The sequence below is a fragment of the Micropterus salmoides genome, unplaced genomic scaffold (genome assembly GCF_014851395.1).
Source record: "Micropterus salmoides isolate LMB-PRFRI ecotype aquatic unplaced genomic scaffold, ASM1485139v1 Ms_hic_scaffold_2, whole genome shotgun sequence".
In the NCBI taxonomy this organism is placed as follows: Eukaryota; Metazoa; Chordata; class Actinopteri; order Centrarchiformes; family Centrarchidae; genus Micropterus; species Micropterus salmoides.
Genome location: NW_024041150.1, coordinates 37,567,921 through 37,586,791, shown reverse-complemented (window position 1 = coordinate 37,586,791; position 18,871 = coordinate 37,567,921). Strand labels below are relative to the sequence as shown.

The following is an 18,871-nucleotide window of genomic DNA, read 5'->3' as shown; positions in this document are numbered from 1 at the left end:
CTTCCTGTCAGTATGTATTAATATTAATAAGGGGTGTTTCACGGACCATTTATAGGCAACTATGGGCGTTTGAAGGGTCGGACATTGAGCTCCCTCACATGCACCATATTTCAAGTTGATTGTGATGTGTGTGTTGATTGGGAACTTGCTTGCAAGTGTGCGTAAGAACGGTTTTATAAGTCTGAATATTTTTAAGGCATTTTTAGACTTTTAGGCGCACGTACACTTTTAGTGAGGTGTCTACCCACAATTTTATAAATGAGACCCCTGGTCCTCAGGAATGTCTAGCGCAGAGTTCCAGCCCACGGCGTTAATTATGTAGAAGCCGGTCTCAGACCTGTTTCCACTATATGACAGGTCCTGCCCCATGGAGAACCAGGAGGTTTCCAAAACAAACCAGCTGAAGGAGGCGCTGATGATGAACAGCCTGGTGGTGAAGAAGGCTTTGCAGATGGGTGTGCCTCATCACCTTATCAGCCAAAGCTTTGCTTCAAGATCCAATCCATTTTATTTATATAGCACAATTTAAGAAACAAGATTACCAAAGTGCTTCACAGAGATCCAACAAAGTCAGCTATGCTGACGTCAGCAAGCTTTTCACACAAACTGCACTAGTCACCAAACAACAATTCAGATTTGAATTGAATCCAGATTGTGCTTCATTGTGTATCTTCAACTTTTAAAGTTAAAATTCTGATTTTGTGGCTACTAAAATAAAATTACAAAGATAATGGCATTTGGTTGATTTTATTATAGATGAAAAAAAATTAACATTGAACAGTCAAGAAAGGATGACAATTCTTCAAAACATTACATCCATTCACAATGGTTTTAAAGGTTAACAGTCAAGATTTTAAAATAAATGTTTTCACATTTCAACATTCGGAGATGTTGAGGTGCTGAGCTGTTGTGTTACTTCTGGGTTTGGTAGTTGTAATAATTGCTGTCTTTGAAGTCTAGTTGGTCGTGTTAGTTTGGGGTTTACAAGTTGTAAGAATGATAGTTGCTGATGTCTGGTTGGTTGTTTTAGTTTGGGGTTCAGAAGTTGTAGAAATAAAGGTTGTTGAAGTCTAGTTGGTTGGATTAGTTTGGGGTTCACAAGTAGTAAGAAGTATAGTCGCTGATGTCTGGTTTTACTTGGGGGTTCATAAGTTATAAGAACAATAGTTACTGGTGTTTGTTTTAGTTTGGGGTTCAGAAGTTGTAGGAATGAAGGTTGTTGAAGTGGTTGTGTTTGTTTGTGTTTTATGCTGAAGGAGTGATAGTTGCTGATGTCTGGTGTAATTGGAATTCCAAACAAATTGTATGTAACCCTGGACTCAAGGAGACTTGTATGATGTGGCACTTAATCTGTGTAAATGTAACAGTCGAAATATCTTAAAGCTGGATAAATACTAGGATCACTGAGCTCTCTGCACTCATTTGAGCATACATGTATACAGCGTATGTGTGTTGCTGTGAGTCCTTCTGCAAAAGACTGTAATAAAATTCACAGAAGTGTTTGCCTGACCTGTTTATTTGAAAACTTGAATTGCCATCACACTGGTTTGTTGTGTTAGTTTGGAGTTCAGAAGTTGTAGGAATGAAGGTTGTTGGTGTCTGGTTGGTTGTGTTAGTTTGGGGTTCAATAGTTGTAGGAATGATAGTCGCTAATGTCTGATTGGTTGTGTTAGTTTGGAGTTCAGTAGTTCCAGGAATGTTTGTCGTTGATATCAGGTTGGCTGTGTTAGTTTGGGGTTCAATAGTTATATAAGTTGCAGTTATTGTTGATGGGATAGATGCTGTGATTGATGGAGCAGTGGCTGTTAATGTAATGCTGATTGTTGGTGTTTCTATAGTTACAGGTATAGTGGTACTAGAAGATGCAGTAGTTGAGGGAATGCTAGTTGTGGTAGTATCATGGCCAGAGGTAAGAGAGGCAGATATGCTAAGGGAACTTTGAGACATAGCAGGCACTGTGGGAACACCCTCTTCCAGTGCACCACCAATTCCTACAGCAGCACCACCTCCCAGGATACTACCAGCTGCCAATGCAGCACCACCTCCTACAGCAGCACCACCTCCCAGGATACTACCAGCTGCCAATGCAGCACCACCTCCTACAGCAGCACCACCTCCCAGGATACTACCACCTGCCACTGCAGCACCACCTCCTACAGCAGCACCACCTCCCAGGATACTACCACCTGCCACTGCAGCACCACCTCCTACAGCAGCACCACCTCCCAGGATACTACCACCTGCCACTGCACCACCAACTCCTACTCCAGTACCACCTCCCTGCACAATACCACCTGCCACTGCACCACCAACTCCTTTTGCAGCACCACCTCCCAGTATACTACCACCTGCCACTGCACCACCAACTCCTGTTGCAGCACCACCTCCCAGTATACTACCATCTGCCACTGCACCACCAACTACTGCAACAACACCTGCCACTGCACCACCAACTTGTCCTGCATCACCACCACCTTGCCCACTACCCCTGTTACTTACTGAATTATTCTTTTCCTTCTCTGTATTTCTTGTGGTGGTTGTAGTTGTAGTAGAAGTAGTAGTTGTAGCTTTAGTGGTAGTTGTAGAGAGTATGGTTGTTGGTGGAAATGTAGTAGTTTGGGGTTTAGGTGTTGTAGGAAAAGTCGATGGTGGGTCAGTAGCAGTGGTAGTTGATGAGACAGAAGTTGTGGTTGGAGGCGGAGTGGTTGTTGGTAAAATAGTAGTTGTTGTTTCTGGAGTTGTAAGTATCAAGGTAGGAGTAGCAGTAGTTGATGAAACGGTAGTTGTGGTAGTGGGCGGGTCAGATGTTGTGGAAGCTTGGGGTGGGCACTTGCAGGTTGTTATCATTTCTGGGAAGAACTCAGCAACAGTTGTGTCGAGAGGGCACTGTGTTCTGGGAAACACCTCAAATCTTTTTTCCCTTGTGCTCACTTTTTGGTGGAGTTCTTTCAAAGTCTTTGTCTGCAGATATTTAGAATTAGGTTCTGCAATGTTTTCCCCCCAGTGAGCACTTGCTATCCACTTCTGCAAGTTGTGACTGTAACAGCAGAATGCTGACCAGAGAATGGATGGTATATTAATTTTCTTCTTCAGTTTGTTGTTGCCGGGCATTGCTCCTGTCACTACAAAGCCTTCAATGACACCATTATTGTTGATGCAATACTTTTCCAGGACGCATTTGACACAGGTCTCCATTTTTTCCCAGCTGCCACCATTGAAAGACACTGCTTGTGGAACGATGTTTGTCAGGGTGAACGTTGAGATTTTGTCATCTTTATCAAATGCGTGACTATTTGGAAATAAGTGGCCTCTATTATAATCAATGTTATTCTTATAATCATCGTTGCTGGCCTGGCAGGTTAATCTGTCATCCCTCATGTTGTTGGTGTTTTTTTCTTCCAGCTGCAAAAGTTGGAAGACTCAGTCAGTGGTGGACAGTAAATAAGCAATTCTCATATTACCTGCTGACACTGATTAAAACACCAATCAAAGGTCAACTTACTGATAAAAACAAAAAAGTATAAGGAGCAACACATTCTCAAGGTCAAGGGAGTTTTTTTAATAAGATCAGTTTTGGAAAACGTAGCACTGCTGTCTCTCACTTGTGGAAGTAAAAATCCATCAGGCAGCAATCCACCAGCGGGAACAGTGGTGGATTGCTGCCAGAGTGTGAGGAGATGAAAGTTAATATTTTCATGAATGAACAAAAGAAAAACACACCTGTGGCTCTATTTTCCAAGGGGGTCTTTTCTTCTGTTTTTCGTTTCTGTCAATCTGTTTTTCCCCTCTATACTTGTAAGCAGAAAACACAGGAATCTTGTTCTCTGTGTCGTAGAGCGTCACAAACCTTTTCTTGTTCTTAAAAGTCTGGCAAATGGGTTTGTATCGGTTCTGGTACAGGATGTTGCCACCCTCCAAGACTTCTGGGACCTGTGGTGGAGTTTGCTCAAGAAGAAACTCAGCACAGTCTGCCATTGAATCCACCACTTCAGTTACTGTGGGAACGAAGGACAGAAGGAGGAAGGCAGCAAGGAGCAGGAGACACCGTCTCTTTAGGGATGTCATCATCACACACTGTGTATTTTTTGTAGTCAGAGGAAATAACAAAGAATTGTTAAACATGACAGTTTACTTCTCCACAACCGCACCAACAGTTAGTTTTCTTTTGCTTAACCCATAGAATAGCAGTAGTCAGCTAAATGACTAAATGTATTTCAATAGTCAGCTAAATTAATAAATGTTTCATGTAATGTAAATGTAATAAATAGCTCAGATAAACATTAAACCAGTTTCCTGTAGTTTGAAGGAAGTTCAACATAGCCAGGATATCTTCTCGTTATCTGCCTTCACTATCCCAACAACGGCGATCAGGCTAAGCAGACACACAAGACTGGTTATTAACTCCGTAAGTCAACCAATGGTTTCCCAATCCAGCCATGAACACGCACACATAAAAGAGGCGGTGTTTGCAGCAGATGATCAGTCGCAAACATCGACAAGTCTACTGGCACATGTAAATATCTGCCACACATGTAAATATCTGCCACGTTGTTCTTTCTCTGCAAATAGTTGTATTATTTTTCTCTATTCTTTTATTATTCTTATACAACTTGCATTTGTTTATTCCATATTATATATTTCTAAATTTATTTATGTCAACGGCTAATTAAACAAAAGACAAAAGACAATATAGGCCTATGTCGTGCTAACGCATGTCTCATGAGCTGAGCTAATGTAACAAGTTAGCTGAAGTTTAGCTAAGGCAATATCTCATGGCCTTACAACCTAATGTACTGATGGAGACACTACAGGTGAACACAGTAACATTTGTGTCTAATAACATTGTGTCACAATCGCCACATTGATATGCAAATTAGGCATTAACTAATTGCCAACACACATTTGACAAGTCACTGCAGGTTAATGGGATAAACAAAATAACTAAAGCATGTCACCACAGAACTTCCCCACTTAATGGCTATTTTCCTCTGATATGTGCTTTGTAAATATGCAGAGTAGCTTGTTTTGGTTTGGTTTTTAATTTGTTTATTTTCACAAGGAAATCAATCGTTTCATTTATTTTAGTGTTATTGGAATATTTTAATTACACTTATTACATACACACACACACACACACACACACAGATACACACACAATAACTGATGGTGACATGGACTTAGTTTCACATTTGAGGGAGAGCTGTCTGTATCATGTAAAGATCTATCAGCACACAACAAACTAATAGAATGGATAGTTATTAGATGAGTAGCCTACAATCAAAACAATGAAGTTACCATACTAAAGCTATGCTTTAGTTATTTTCTTTTTTTAGCCTGTATGGACATGGCATAGCCTATTGCCTTAGCTGAACTTCAGCTAAGTTATCACATTTGCTCAGTACACAGGTACACCCTTCCAGTACAACATAACACAAGTTTAACTGAACAAAGTAGCTAACTAGCATTTGAATAGTTCATCCCCAAGGGAAGGATTCTGGATTTCATGTCCTCCGTAATAGTCTTATTCACCGGGATAATGTGGGTTGCACACTAATTAGCAAAAGGCAGCTGGTTTCTCAATAAAGGGACCCTGAATATTTTTGTAATATTTGTATCACAGAGAAATATTTAAATTTTAATAACAATGACGCTAAAACTTTCCTTTTTGTTAATAAAAACAAAGAAAGTCTTTAAGAGAAACAAACACTCATTAACCTGAAAAAGATTCAGGGACTTTGTTGAAGAGGATAAAAAAACATATTCACACACTGTGGGAATCAAACACACAGTCCTTACATGGAGAGTCCCATGCTCTAACAACTGAGTTAACAAGGCACACCAGTCTTAAATTATTCTAAAAAAATGTGTGGCCGCTAAGGGCTTCCCTTCAGATCGCCTTTCCTAAATGTATTTAAATCATATCAGCATATAGTTAAGTGCTCAATCATTCATCAGATTTTGCAACTGAGTGGGTAAAATTTTAGCATCAACACCAATTTGATAATTTCTTATTAAATTATTACTAAAATTGTCCACCTATCCCAAAGAGGACCCATACCTTTAGATGAGAGGCTGTGGCAGTCGGCACTCAGAGAAGAGTCTTACAGGAACTGTCTTTCGATTGTGGAATTAACAATCTGTTTTCATTTAAAGCTGAACAAATCTAATATGATTTATCAAAATCTAAAACCTCAATGCATAAAGTCAATAGCTGCTAAGAATACTAACTGTTAACAAAGACTTCCCTCTCTACTTCTCCTCAAAAATTTCGAGAGTCTAATCTACTCAGATCATAACAGCAACAAGAGCAGCGCCTCAGAGTGTTAGAAACCTTTTCATGTCCCTCTCTTATGCAAATGGATGACAGGAAGATCTGAGAAAAAAAGGTGTTAATTTTGGATAATTATGGTGACTGTGCAGCAGCACAGCTGTCTGAAAGTATAATTAACTGTCACAGTTCATTTCATTTGGTCAGAGTCAAAAAATGTTCAGTCTTTTTAAGTTGTTGTCAGTGTTTAATTATTGTCCTCAATTTGGTATCAAAATTCCTTTGGGGTGTCAAGAAGTGAGGCTGGGCCAAAACTCATTTAGCCGGAGCCACATCAATATTGTCAAAGCTTTTTAAAATATTCAGATTTTTTTTTTATTTGACACATTGAAAACAGCTTTTAAAACGCTGAGAGAAAACACTTATCACAGAAAACTGTACTCTGATTGGTGCATTGCTACTTGTGGAATGTGGGACTGAGAAGTGAGCATGGGGTGGTGATGGGGCAGTGGATAAGACGCATGGCTTTGGTGTGAGAGACCTGTGTTCAACTCTTCACTGTGACACATCCACCAATGTGTCCCTGAGCAAGACTCTTAACCCCTAGTGGCCCGTAGGCGTGCAACCTCTGACATACTTTGTAATTGTAAGTTGCTTTGGATAAAAGCATCAGCTAAATGAATAAATGTAAATGTAGCAGACAGGTGAGAGGGCTCCAAGAACGCTTCGTAGGGCTGCCAGGCAGTGATTTCGAGAATACAATTCTGAACAGGGAGGCAGCATTTTCAAACACAGGTGGCAGACTAGGGCAAGGCAGAGACACAAGATCATTTAACGCATGTTGAAACAATACTAGACAAAAGGCAATCTACTTTCATTTAAATTCAAGACTTGGCCGTAGCGTTGGTCACCACCGGGGTTCAAGTTATAATCTGAGCTTCATGGGGGTTTCTAATATAGACTACTAACTAAAATTACTGGCGGAGATAAATAAATACATAAATAGGGCTCAGATTAGGGGTGTGATGGCACACTTGGGTCACAAGAACCAGATGAAAAGATATTTTAACAGTATTTTTTAATAAATATAGTGGCTGTTGGTGGAGATGTGCAGCCATTCTGTCAGTCAATAGGTGCACATCGTAGTTCATTAGGAAAACATGTTCACATTCAATATAGTTGTTGTTGATAAATTAATTAGTGACCCCCACAGATGCATGGTTTTACTGCTTCCATGGGAGCTCAGACCCTCCTTATGGGACCTGAGCTCCCACTGCAGTGTTTCACACACAATGACAGCGGTGTTCAAGAGGGAGAGAGAACGAGAGAGGTAGGGGTGAGCGTGTTGGCACGCTTTGGCACGCTGTCTGAAAGCGTCAGTTATGACGCATTGAGATGAGAATGTGTTGGTGAGAGAGAGAGAGAGAGGGGACCAGCGGGAGGAAGTGCTGCGTGAATGCACTACGGCGCTCTGCGATCAAATACGATTTTAAATAGGCTTAGTAAAAAATCACGAAAATCAGTCTGTGGCGGCCAGCGTTTATATTGTGGCTGCACTGGCTACCACTGGCTACCTGGTTACCACTGAAGATGAACTGGCGAGGAGTGGATCGGTGTATTTCACTGAGCGGGTCGATTGCTGGATAGGCAACAGATGTATATTTCTTAAAAACAGATCTTAATTGTGCATATTGTAAAAATGAAGAGTCCTACAGGCCAAACTGATTTGTCAACTCAGCAAATACAACAATATATCCATCTCTTACAACCTGTCCAATCTGAGTGATATTTTTTTGTTTCCAGGTGCTCTTTGCCAATGTTATGCCTCCTGCAGTGAACCCTGGGTTATTCCATATCAGGCAGGTAATAAAGGTAGTAAAGCACTGTTAATAATACCCAGTCGTTTATGTATACGACCTTTATTATTTCACAAGAGAATTCAATAATCAGGTTATCCATTTTTGCTTTTCATTTGGACTTTTATTTGGATTTCTTTGAACCACTGCAGAGGAAACTTTAATGGTATAGTTGATATAAGAAAGGAGAACCTGTGTAATGTAATGCTAGGTGTTTTCAGTTTAGTTTTTTTTTAATCTTTTTTAATAATCTTCTACATCCATGCACCACTTTTATTATGCAATAAGAAGCTACTTTTTTATGTCTTTATCTTAATACATGGTTTTATTTTTAAAAAAGAGCTTTACACACAACCTTATCAGGGCAAATGATAATGACCTGTATTGTTATACATTTAAGTAGTCTTGATTTGGGTGTGTACAGTGGTTTTACATTTAAAAGGGTTGTAAATCTAGTTCAACTACATTTTAGCACGCCATAGTCAACTTGAATCAGGTAATTTCACAACATAGATTTAAGATGAACATGAAGTCAGAGGAATGCAATCACCTTATTATTACACACAGAATTGATTCAACTATTTATTTTAGTTTTTGCTTAATGATGCTTTTTTGACCAACAATAGTGCATTGATTATTCACAAATGGAGATTGACATTTACCTCTCCTTCACTCTGTAGGGCAAAAGCCTGCAAAAAACAGGCAAAAACATAAAATAAAAAGTGTGCATCGTGTTTCAGTGTCGTCAAGGTAATGTGATATTGTGGCAAGGGTATAGCATTTTGAGCCCTTGCAGCCTCTTGCACTCAATCACTTTCCAAGTGATGTCAGTAAAGTCTGTGAGGGTCCAGGGCTTAGGGGGGACATTGGTACTGGGCCCTCATTTCTCTAAAAACATAATTCCTTGTTCCTTCTCTCCCTACATGGTTTCCTTGCGTCTCTCCATGAATCCCTGGTGGGTGGGACTAAGACAAAGGGAAAAGACCCAAGTGAGGGAAACGTGGATGGAATTAAGAGACTTGAGAAGCACCCTATGTGTATTTAGAGCCAGTGAGCAACAGACTTTCAAAATAGGTTAATAAAAATAAAAACTGCATTAACGTGATAAAAAATAATTGTCAGTGTTAATGCGATACTTGCCCAGTCCTAAAAAGAAGTGCATATCAAAGTAAAACTAGGTTGCCAACATTTTGTACTTCTGCGACAAGCTGACGGCGGCATGTTTCTGACTTCTTTATAGGGTTATGTGCTCAAACAGACAATACACACAGTACACAGGCTCAGGTTGGGAATGGCAGAGAGAGAGAAGGGAGTTCCTGTCAGTGGGATTTAAGATGGCTGCTGTCATCCAGTTGACCAATCAGGAGGAAGCAATCAGCTCTGCAGGACCAATCCAGTGTGCCCACCTGTTCTCCATTACCTGTATACACACACTCTAAGGGAGGAGACAGCTGCCAGTGCAGGGTGAGAGATAAATACATACAAAATATGACCCCAGGGTCATAACACCTCCCCACCCAAGATCAAACATTTTCCTCTTAAGGGAAAAAGTTTGATTCAACAAGACCTAGACAGCATTAGCCATAACGTTTTCTAAACCTTTTCTGTAACGAATACGCAATCGGATGTTTGATCACCTTGGGAGAAGGGAAAACTTTACCAACAGCCAAATCATTCCCGAGGATCAAGTCCTGCTATAGGAAACTGAGGGAGCATAGCAAATCTAAATTTGCCCGACACAAATCTGGAGGACAACTGAATGAAGTGAACCGGCACCTGCACTGTACACATCACATTTTAACTCCCTGTGCCAACTCATCTGCACCACAGGACTCAGCTGAGAGGGGTAAAACACCATCATGGATCAGTGATTGTTTGGCTCCAGTATCCCGCAGAATAGTAGCCTAATAGGGACTTTTTCCTCACCCATCAGGGAAACAAAACCCTGTGAAATAAAAGGCCCAGAAGCCTCGTCAAAGTGGTCTATTGTAGCATTAACCAGATTAAAGTTTTTGCGGGGTGTAGTGTGGATGAGCCCTATTGATGAGGGTGTTTTGGCATTTTTACTGTGCTCCTTCCCTTTAAGAGAAGGGCAGGCAGCGATGAGACGTCCTTGCTCATGACAGTAAAAACACTCTCGGGTTTCTGTGGCGGCAGTGGGGTTTCGACGATAAAACACTTTTGTGAGTTAGGGTAAACAGCGGCAACTATTAAACTGGGTGCAAAACAGCTGCATTGGGATTGGGATCCCACAGGACCCAACACAAATCGCGCGGGAGCGGGCGGTTTTAACTGTGCTGCGGGCAGGAACGGGCGGTTAAAAAACAACTGCGGGTCCCGCAGTAGCGCTGATAAGATGGAGTCAACAAACGAAGTTGGAAAGAAGATAAAACCGAAAAAACCCGCACGGTGAAGACAATGAATAGAATAGAATAAACATTCTGTATATGCCTGAAATATGGGGATGGTGCTTATAGGAAATGCACAGCCAATGTGCTAAATGTTTCCCAAAGTGTGTTGGAGCAACATGAAGCAGAAATACTCACAAAATCACAGAATTTTCATAGTTCTATAAATTTACCCGCTATGCCGGTTATAGGTAAACAACAAAGCCTGGCGGTTCTAGTGTTAAGTTACTCAGCATCCCGTCCAGCTTCTCAGTGCACATTGTCCAACACCAACTTTGGTTTATACTAAAATTGACAATGTTTCTCTATACTTTAATAAAGCTCTTCCATGTTGAAATCAGATGCACAGAGTCTAAAAGAGATCGAGTTATCAGTCATCTGTCATCAATTCTCTGCAGTCTGTTTGAAATAAAATGCATTGTTCCCAAGCAAAAGTACTTTACAATAGAAGAATACAGAAAGGACACTAGATGGTGACCTGGGGCCATAGTAAATGAAGGACTCATGACAGAATCTTAATATATTTTATTCAAAAGATATTAATTAATGATTGATGGCCTTAAGCTAGATGGATATTACACTGATTTACACTGCACAGTTTGGCATTCTGTGGATGGTTCAGCAATTATCTGGAGACCAATAGGGATGTAAAAGTCTTTCAGATCATATAATGTAGTAAGTAATGTAACGTAAGCCAACTGAAACTACACTCTTTTGTTGTTTCTGAAACTCCTGTTGCTCTGGGCTGCAGCTGCAACAGATGACACAAGCATTAACGTTACAGAAACTACAGAAAATGATGCTAAGGCTATTTTAATGTTGCCTGGTAAGTGAAAGTAGCACAATCACGGATCAATGAATACAGCAGAAGAGATAACTTAGGCACTCTATGTGTGTGTGTGTGTGTGTGTGTATGTGAGAGAGAGAGAGAGAGAGAGAGATGCTTTGTCACGTATTTAAGCAGATACAGTGCATAACCTAAGTTTGACAATGGTTTTGGAAGATAAGTGTACTTGAGAAGTTGTGGACCATTTTTTGTATGCTCACTGTTAAGTTAATAATATTCTGTGCTAAATGTGTGTTGTTGAGAGATCTGCACAAATGTTTGTTGTTAATCCTAGTAGTAGTAGTAGTATCCATTATTGTTAATAGTAGTTGCAACTTGCACTCTTATATGTGCATTAAAAATTACCAGCTGATAAAAACCTGTGCTCCAGGGACCAGATTCATGTAACATCTAAGGTTAAATGTTTAGCACATACGTGGTGGGTTCAAACAAAGGGTAATATGTCTTGTTGTTGTTTAACACATCTAGATGTTAATATCAGGAAATAAAAGCTGAAATCCTGAACTCTTGTCTCATACTCATCTTTTGATCTTAAAGCTGCTGATCAATTTTGAAAGTTTTATCTAATATTACACACAATTGAATAATCACACATTGAAGGCTTTGGGTGTCTCAATTTTTCACCAGTTTGCTCAAACAGGTAGAATGTGAGTACGGATGTAGCAGCCCATTCTCTTCTCAGGGTGTCCAATACCAAAGCTTTCAGAAAAAGTGACAAAACATGGTCATTTGACGCTAAAGGTACTCTTTCAGTCACCCGCACAGACCGGAAGTACTTGCTTGCTAGCTACGTTTGCTTTAAAGGTGTTTACAGTCCTCTGAAGCCCCCTACCCTTACCACAACCTTACCCTTACCACAATGGCTAACCCTACAGCTAGCAGGTAGGGTTATGGTGCTGCAATGTAGCGGTGGCGTTTCATAAGGACGCTGAAGGGTACCTTTAGCGTATAATACTCATGCAATGTCATGCTGTCTGAAAGCATCAGTTATGATGCACTGAGATGAGAATGCGTTGGATGTAGATGTGCATACAGATGTGGGTGAGAAAGGGGCAGAATTTAAGTGGGAGGGGAAGAAGTGGTGGTTCTTTGGCATTGGCAGTCTTTTGCTTGGTTTTTGTAAAACTTACTAATGGTTGTTTGGAGAGGACATTGCGTTTCAGGAAAGGCTACTATCTTCAGTTCTTCCTGGAGTTTTTCCAGAGTGATAGTGTGCAGATATTTGTGTTTAGGTTCATCAGGAACATTGTCACCCCAGTACGCGCCTGCGATCCATTTCTTCTTTTTGGAGAAGCAGCAGAATGCTGACCAGAGCTTGGAGGGAATATTAACCCTGTTATTAAGGATGTTTGTGGTGCTGGGTTGAGCTCCAGTTACCACATAGGCTTCAGTCACACCCTCCTTGTTGGTGCAGTATTTGTCCATAACACATTTGATGCACTGCTCCATTCTGTTCCAGCTTCCGCCGTTGAATGTTTCTTCCTGTGGAACGATGTTGGTTAGAGTAAAGGTGGACATTTTGACAGATTTGCTGAACCCATAAGAGTTTGCAATTAAATGGCCCCTGGTAAAGCTTCGGTCTTTGTAATCCTTGTACCCAGCCTGGTTGTTGTAGGTCCTGTCTCTGTCTACATCCAACATGTTCTTGTTCTTGTCATTTTTGTTCTCAAGCTGTAAGAGTTAAAGATGTAAGTTACTGATGCAGGCAGGGTAGTAGTAAAATGCACAGTAAGAATGTCCTTTAGCTTTAAACAGTAGCATTTAAAAAAAGCTGCACAGAAAGGCTCAGCCTGATCGCTCTTCTTCATCTGTGCTATTAGACATTGGACATTATCCTCACCAATTGAACAAAAATATATGTTGTTTATGTAGCACATTATTACAAACCATATTAACATTGTAGTGGGCGTACAATGGTAGCAAAGGAGGAAGTCAGAATACGTATTATAGGCAGAAAGTCTGCAGAAGGAGGCAGGATGGGGTAGTCAGATGGGTCAAACCCCAGACTTTCACTGGCGTTTGAGTCCCATGTGAAATTAATTGAATGTTGAGTTATTTGGGGTTTTAACTTAAATAGTTTTACTGGCTTCCACCAATAGGGGGCACTAATTTAGGAAACATGCTTGGGAGGCATGGATAAACGACCAAGGTTGTGGTTAGGTTGGAGCATTTGTTGACTGGGTGACATGTTCCTTTATCACATACACACTGTAATTTTTTTCTGCCTCAGTCCCAGATACACTGTCCTGCTGCCCCAAATACTCACTAGAGCTCCAAAATTTGGATTACTCCGTCCCTGTATATAGTCCCCAAAAAAAGTATTTCCTTCTGTTTAACGTTTGCTTTTTCTAAAGACCTTTTTTCTGAACTTCTCCAGGACAATTTCAGTAATGAGCTAGCTGGTATGACAGACAGGGATCATGTCATACATTAATAAGTTCCTCTTTGCATAAGTCTGAATTTAAAGATGTGCAACAATTTAAAATAAGTTGAGAAGAAAACGTTAATCTATAAATCTAATAAAAGCTGCCACAGTCACCAGCCAGCAGTGACAAATATTTACCTTTTTAGTATAATGCAACTTAGATTATTGAGTTTAAATCATTCACAGTAATGTCATCCGACCATACTCAACCTTTGCTACCTGCCTTATCCTTTAATTTCAGTTAATAATCATACAATGTAATTCTATAGCAGTGAGGTGTATGGGACTGTATCACAGCCTCGGTAGGAGAGTAGTAATGGTGTTAAAGTGAGAACCAGAAATGAACTGGTGACAGTTGCTTTAATATAAGAGAGCTCAACCCAGGTTGAATAAGCTTTCGGTAGACCAGCTTCCTACATGCATCTCTTAAAAAAAGGAAGTGTGTATGCAATTGTATGCAGCATTTAGATGATTATTAATCTTAGTAGCGGTACATTACTGTTTATTTTGTTTTTATGAGTCAATAAGAAAAACACACCTGTGGCTCTATCTTCCAAGGGGTCTTTTGTCGTCCCGTGTCTTTTGACCCCCTGTACTTTAAAGCAGAATACACTGGAATCCTGTTCTTGGTGTCATACAGCGTCAAAAACATTTTCTCATCTTCCAAAGTCTGGCAAATGAATTTGTATCGGTTCTGGTTCAGAATGTTCCCGCTCTCCAAGATGCGTGGGACATGTGGTGGCTTTGCTTCAAGGAGAAACTGGTCACAGTCGGACACCGACTCAACAACTTCAGCCACTGTGGGAACAATGGGCAAGAAGGCAGCTAGGAAGAAGAGATACCACATCTTCATGGATGTCCTCGTCAAATACTGTGTGTCTTTAGGTCAGAGTAGAGAAAAACAACCATCAAACATTACAGTTTGTTTTCTACAGTTTGAACCACAGCAACAAAGGCACAGTAAATTAAATGTTGGACAGGAGAAATAGAGTTGAACATCTCTTTGTTCAAGCTTTAGATTTCTGCATGGGTTATAGTAAGACCATCTCTTTGGAGGGTGGTGTATTTTATTTCTTTTCTTTCTTTCTTTTTCTTTCTTTTTTTAATATTTCCAAAAACACTGTTACATTTGCCAAACACAGTGGCTGGACCTCATCCTAAAAGTATCTGTAACAGTCTTTGTGTGCAACTGTCTTTGTTCAAGAATGAATGAGCATTGCTAGTAAAATTTCATACAATCATTAATGAGCACTTCAATTAAATGAGAACACTTAGCTAGCTTCCTCTACGTTTCTCTATGTTTCTATGTGACAGGTGCTGTTGTATGAGTAGAGTAAGTTAGGTCTTTTTAAGCAATAGGGCAGTGCATAATGTGTTTGTGTGTGGGTGAGCGAAATGAGAGCGAGTGGCAGAAAGTGACGGTGAAAGTTAGCAGAGGGAAATATTAGCAGTAATTACAAGGTAGGTTAATAAAGTGTGTAATAAATGTACCAGTTCCAGAGGCTGCATTTTCAGGACCACACTCCTAGAAACGCATTTCAATGACCCCAGTTCTCTATTCCCAGGAAGTAACTTAATTAGCTGTATCATGACTACCTACTTGTTCAAAGTTGAGAACATCCTTTTAAACTAATAAAGAGATGTTTCTTTAGGATATTTATGTACACATGAATGCTTGATAATGAAACAGAACGGAGTTGGTCCTCGTATTTTACATTTTTTTAATGTTATTTTCTAAATAAATGTTAAAAGATGTAAATGAAGTAAATTAAGACATAAAAGGCAAACATGAACAATTCTATCTATAATGATTATGAGTTCATATTAACAGGATTTCACTGCTTAGGTGGTGATGCCCAAATAGTTTGAGTGCTGTGTCATGAATGTAAATCATTGTGGATAGCATCAAAACTAACTAAATGACTGTTCCCCAGTGGACTTTTTTTAGCAAGATTAGCTTTTTGAGTATTGTTTAATTATAATCTGCTCTTGCATTTCTAATATTTGTACACAGATAACAAAAAAATGGTCCAAAATGTTGCAAAATTGCATTTCTTCTTCACCCAAATTTGTTTCCATACATATGTTCTGTTGGTGTTTTACCAGATGTGTTTGCGAACGCCAAAAAAAAAAACACTATGTAGAACACTAAATAGTACTTTTTTTCCAAAGGAGCAAATGATTTGAACACAAAGAAATTTAGGAGCACAGTGAAAAATGTAAAAGAAATACAGAGTTTATTACCAAACTATTTATTATATACATATTTACACTACATGTGTGTACTCCTTGTGTGTGTGATGTGAACACCATTGAAGTAATTTGGAAGTGCATGCTATCTGTTCCTTTAAATAATGTAGTAGTTCTTAGCCGGTACCCCCTCAAAGAAAGGATATTTAACTTGAAGACGACTGACTGATGCCCTATGACCTAAGTATCTGACTGGTCTCTACAGTCTAAACACAGTTAAACATTAACTTAAAGCCTTCTTAAGAGAACTAAATGAACTGTCGATAACCAGCTTGGATGTATAACATCTTCCAATGCTTTAATACTATTAGCAATTGATCAAATCAAATTTTGTTTTGTAAAATTAGCAGATGAACGGAAGCCCTAAGCGGTCATACATTTATACATTGTATTTACTCCATTTTCCTATCATAACGAAACTTTGTTTTCCTGAGATAATTACATATGCACAAAGTGATAGTGTAGTATAGGGGGTGGCAAGATTTGAAAATCTGGCATTGGACCAATTTTTTAGGATAATTAAAGAAAGGTTGTGAGTGTACCGGGTTCAGTCAATTGGTATAAAACAATTCTCAATGTAAGAGTTGTGTGTTTGATCCCTACAATAGGATCTTCGCTCCCTCTTCAACAAATTAATTAAGAAGAGACTGCTTCACATGCTCACAATAAAGCATCTGCTGGAGGGTATGTGTTCAGGCGTTCCACATCCATCAACCTATGGATGCTTATTTTCATTTCCCCAGTATCCTCAGGCAGAGGAAAGTCCTGTGCTTCTCATTCAGGGGAAGCCAAAGTCACATTTCCTGACAGCTATTTCATTAAAGCCGCAAACTCTTTTGAATGTTCTGAAAAGTTATGAAGGAAATTCAAAAGAGTAAGTGGCTTGCATGAAAAAACTTTTTGAAATAGCCATTGGGAAATGTAAGAGGCTGATGGATGTGAACCAATCGCCGAGATGCATACACTCGAGCACATGCTTTATTGTGCGTATGTAAAACAGTCTCTTCATTATAATTTGTTGAAGAGGATAAAAAGAAGATATTCACCCACTGTCCAGAATCAAACACACACTCCTTGCCCTTCTTTTGTTTTCTCCCAAACTCGAATTAATTATGTCATTATCCCAGGAAAACAAAGTTCCGTTATCTCGGGAAACCAACATTTGTTATTTCGAGATAATGAAATAAACAACATGAGATCTCGAGAACACAAATTAAATTCACTTGTAATCACGGTAAGACAGAGGAAATAAAATGTATCTTCGGAACAGATCATATACCATTTATTAATATTTTCCACCAACCAAATTTAAATAAATCATATCAGCAACAGATCATATAGTTGACTTATAACTGACTGTCCGCTCATCCGGAAGATCCCATACCTTTAGATGAGAGGCTGTGGCAGCCGGCGTTTGGAGAAGAGTCTTACAGGAACTGTCTTTTGATTGCAGAATAACAATCGGTTTCAATTTAAAGCAGAACAAATCTAAAATGAATTAACAAAATTTGACAGTCAGCCATTAGCTGCTACGAATGCTGGTAACAAAAACTTCCTTCTCTAGGTCTTCTTAGAAAATTTCTATCAAGAAATAAAGATCAAATATAAAAAGTTTAATCTATGGACATCAGAACAGCAACAAGAGCCATACCCAAGAGTCAGAGAACCTTTTTCGTTTACCTCTCTTATACAGGTGGAGATCAGGAAGAACTCAAGAGATCTTCTAAATATGGTAAAACATGAAATACAATTCAGACATTGGTCAAAGCTCAATTCTTCTACGTCAAACTTACAACATGTGATCAGTTACAAACAATGTCGAACTAGCTGCTTTTGTAAGCAAGCCATTGTTATTTTAAAAACATGCATAAGACTGGTATAAATAGAAAGCTAATTGTGGTTGCATTTACACAGGAAATTCACACGCGAGAGACTTTTGTCTCGGTCTGGTCAGCAGGATGTCTGTGGTTACAAGTGTTGCTTTTCTCTGCAGCTGCAGAGCAGTCAGAAAGCATAGCCAACCACATAGTTTGTCATTTGTACAGACTGAATCACAACCAAAGTTCATTTTTAATTTTCATTCTTTTTGTGTTGTTGTCAATGTTTAATTGCTGTGCTTAACATGGTATAAAAATTACTTTGGGGTGGGGAGGGGATGCCAAGAAGTGAGGCTCAGCCATAACTCATAAAGCCGGACTCCTTGACAATATTGTCAAAGCTTTTCAAAATATTTTATAAAACAGATTTTTTGAAAATTTGACACACTGAAAACAGCTTTTAAAACACTCATCACAGAAAACTAATGTGATTAGTGCATTGCTGCTTGTGGATGGGAATGGGCACGAGAGCCAATAGTTAGGTACCAAGTCTATACCAAAGTTCTGAAAACACGACTGTACTCGTTTCTTAGATACAACAGGTACTGGGGATCCAACAGCTCAAAAAGGGCGGCTACAGCAACAGCTCCTCCACAACTTGTTGAAAAGAAAGTCATAAATTATAATAATAATAATAATAAATTAGGCCAAAAAAGTATGCAAATTGTGCCATCAACTTTTCAGATACGTTTTAATTAGCGAAGCATCTGACATTTTGATTGAGTGAATTTCAAATCAGGTTATATTAGCAATGTACCCAAAGCATTATCCTTGTCATATCCTTATTCTGAAACATCTGGTACTATTATTTTTGTTTCAGACAGGTGGCATTACTGTGTCGCTTAGCCAGCTATGATCCGTATGATGTTTTCAATGGCTAAAGGCTAATGCTTTTAGGCTAACATGATGTAAAAATAGCTCGTAGTAGGCTACCATCCTT

The 18,871-nt window shown here is 39.4% G+C and overlaps 2 protein-coding genes across 2 annotated transcripts; both read right to left on the bottom strand.

Annotated features, from left to right (window-relative positions):
* Nucleotides 1-731: 731 nt before the first annotated feature.
* LOC119912990 (mucin-5AC-like) lies at nt 732-6,305 on the bottom strand. Its single transcript, XM_038732292.1, has 3 exons — nt 6,059-6,305; nt 3,721-4,074; nt 732-3,402 (listed from the first exon to the last, which is right to left on the bottom strand). The coding sequence occupies exons 2-3, from the start codon at nt 4,066-4,068 to the stop codon at nt 1,378-1,380; spliced, it is 2,373 nt and encodes a 790-aa protein (XP_038588220.1). The 5' UTR covers nt 4,069-4,074; nt 6,059-6,305; the 3' UTR covers nt 732-1,377.
* Nucleotides 6,306-11,042: 4,737 nt separating this feature from the next.
* Nucleotides 11,043-17,694, bottom strand: LOC119913014 (endonuclease domain-containing 1 protein-like). The gene is made up of 3 exons (XM_038732324.1): nt 17,439-17,694; nt 14,343-14,683; nt 11,043-13,050 (listed from the first exon to the last, which is right to left on the bottom strand). The coding sequence occupies exons 2-3, from the start codon at nt 14,655-14,657 to the stop codon at nt 12,439-12,441; spliced, it is 927 nt and encodes a 308-aa protein (XP_038588252.1). The 5' UTR covers nt 14,658-14,683; nt 17,439-17,694; the 3' UTR covers nt 11,043-12,438.
* Nucleotides 17,695-18,871: the final 1,177 nt, after the last annotated feature.

Coding starts and splice junctions, on each gene's coding strand:
- LOC119912990 (XM_038732292.1), bottom strand. CDS start 4,068: ATGATGACATCCCTAAAGAGACGGTGTCTCCTGCTCCTTGCTGCCTTC. Junction 3,403..3,720: donor CTTGGAAAATAGAGCCACAG/GTGTGTTTTTCT, acceptor CAACTTTTGCAG/CTGGAAGAAAAAAACACCAA.
- LOC119913014 (XM_038732324.1), bottom strand. CDS start 14,657: ATGAAGATGTGGTATCTCTTCTTCCTAGCTGCCTTCTTGCCCATTGTT. Junction 13,051..14,342: donor CTTGGAAGATAGAGCCACAG/GTGTGTTTTTCT, acceptor TAACTCTTACAG/CTTGAGAACAAAAATGACAA.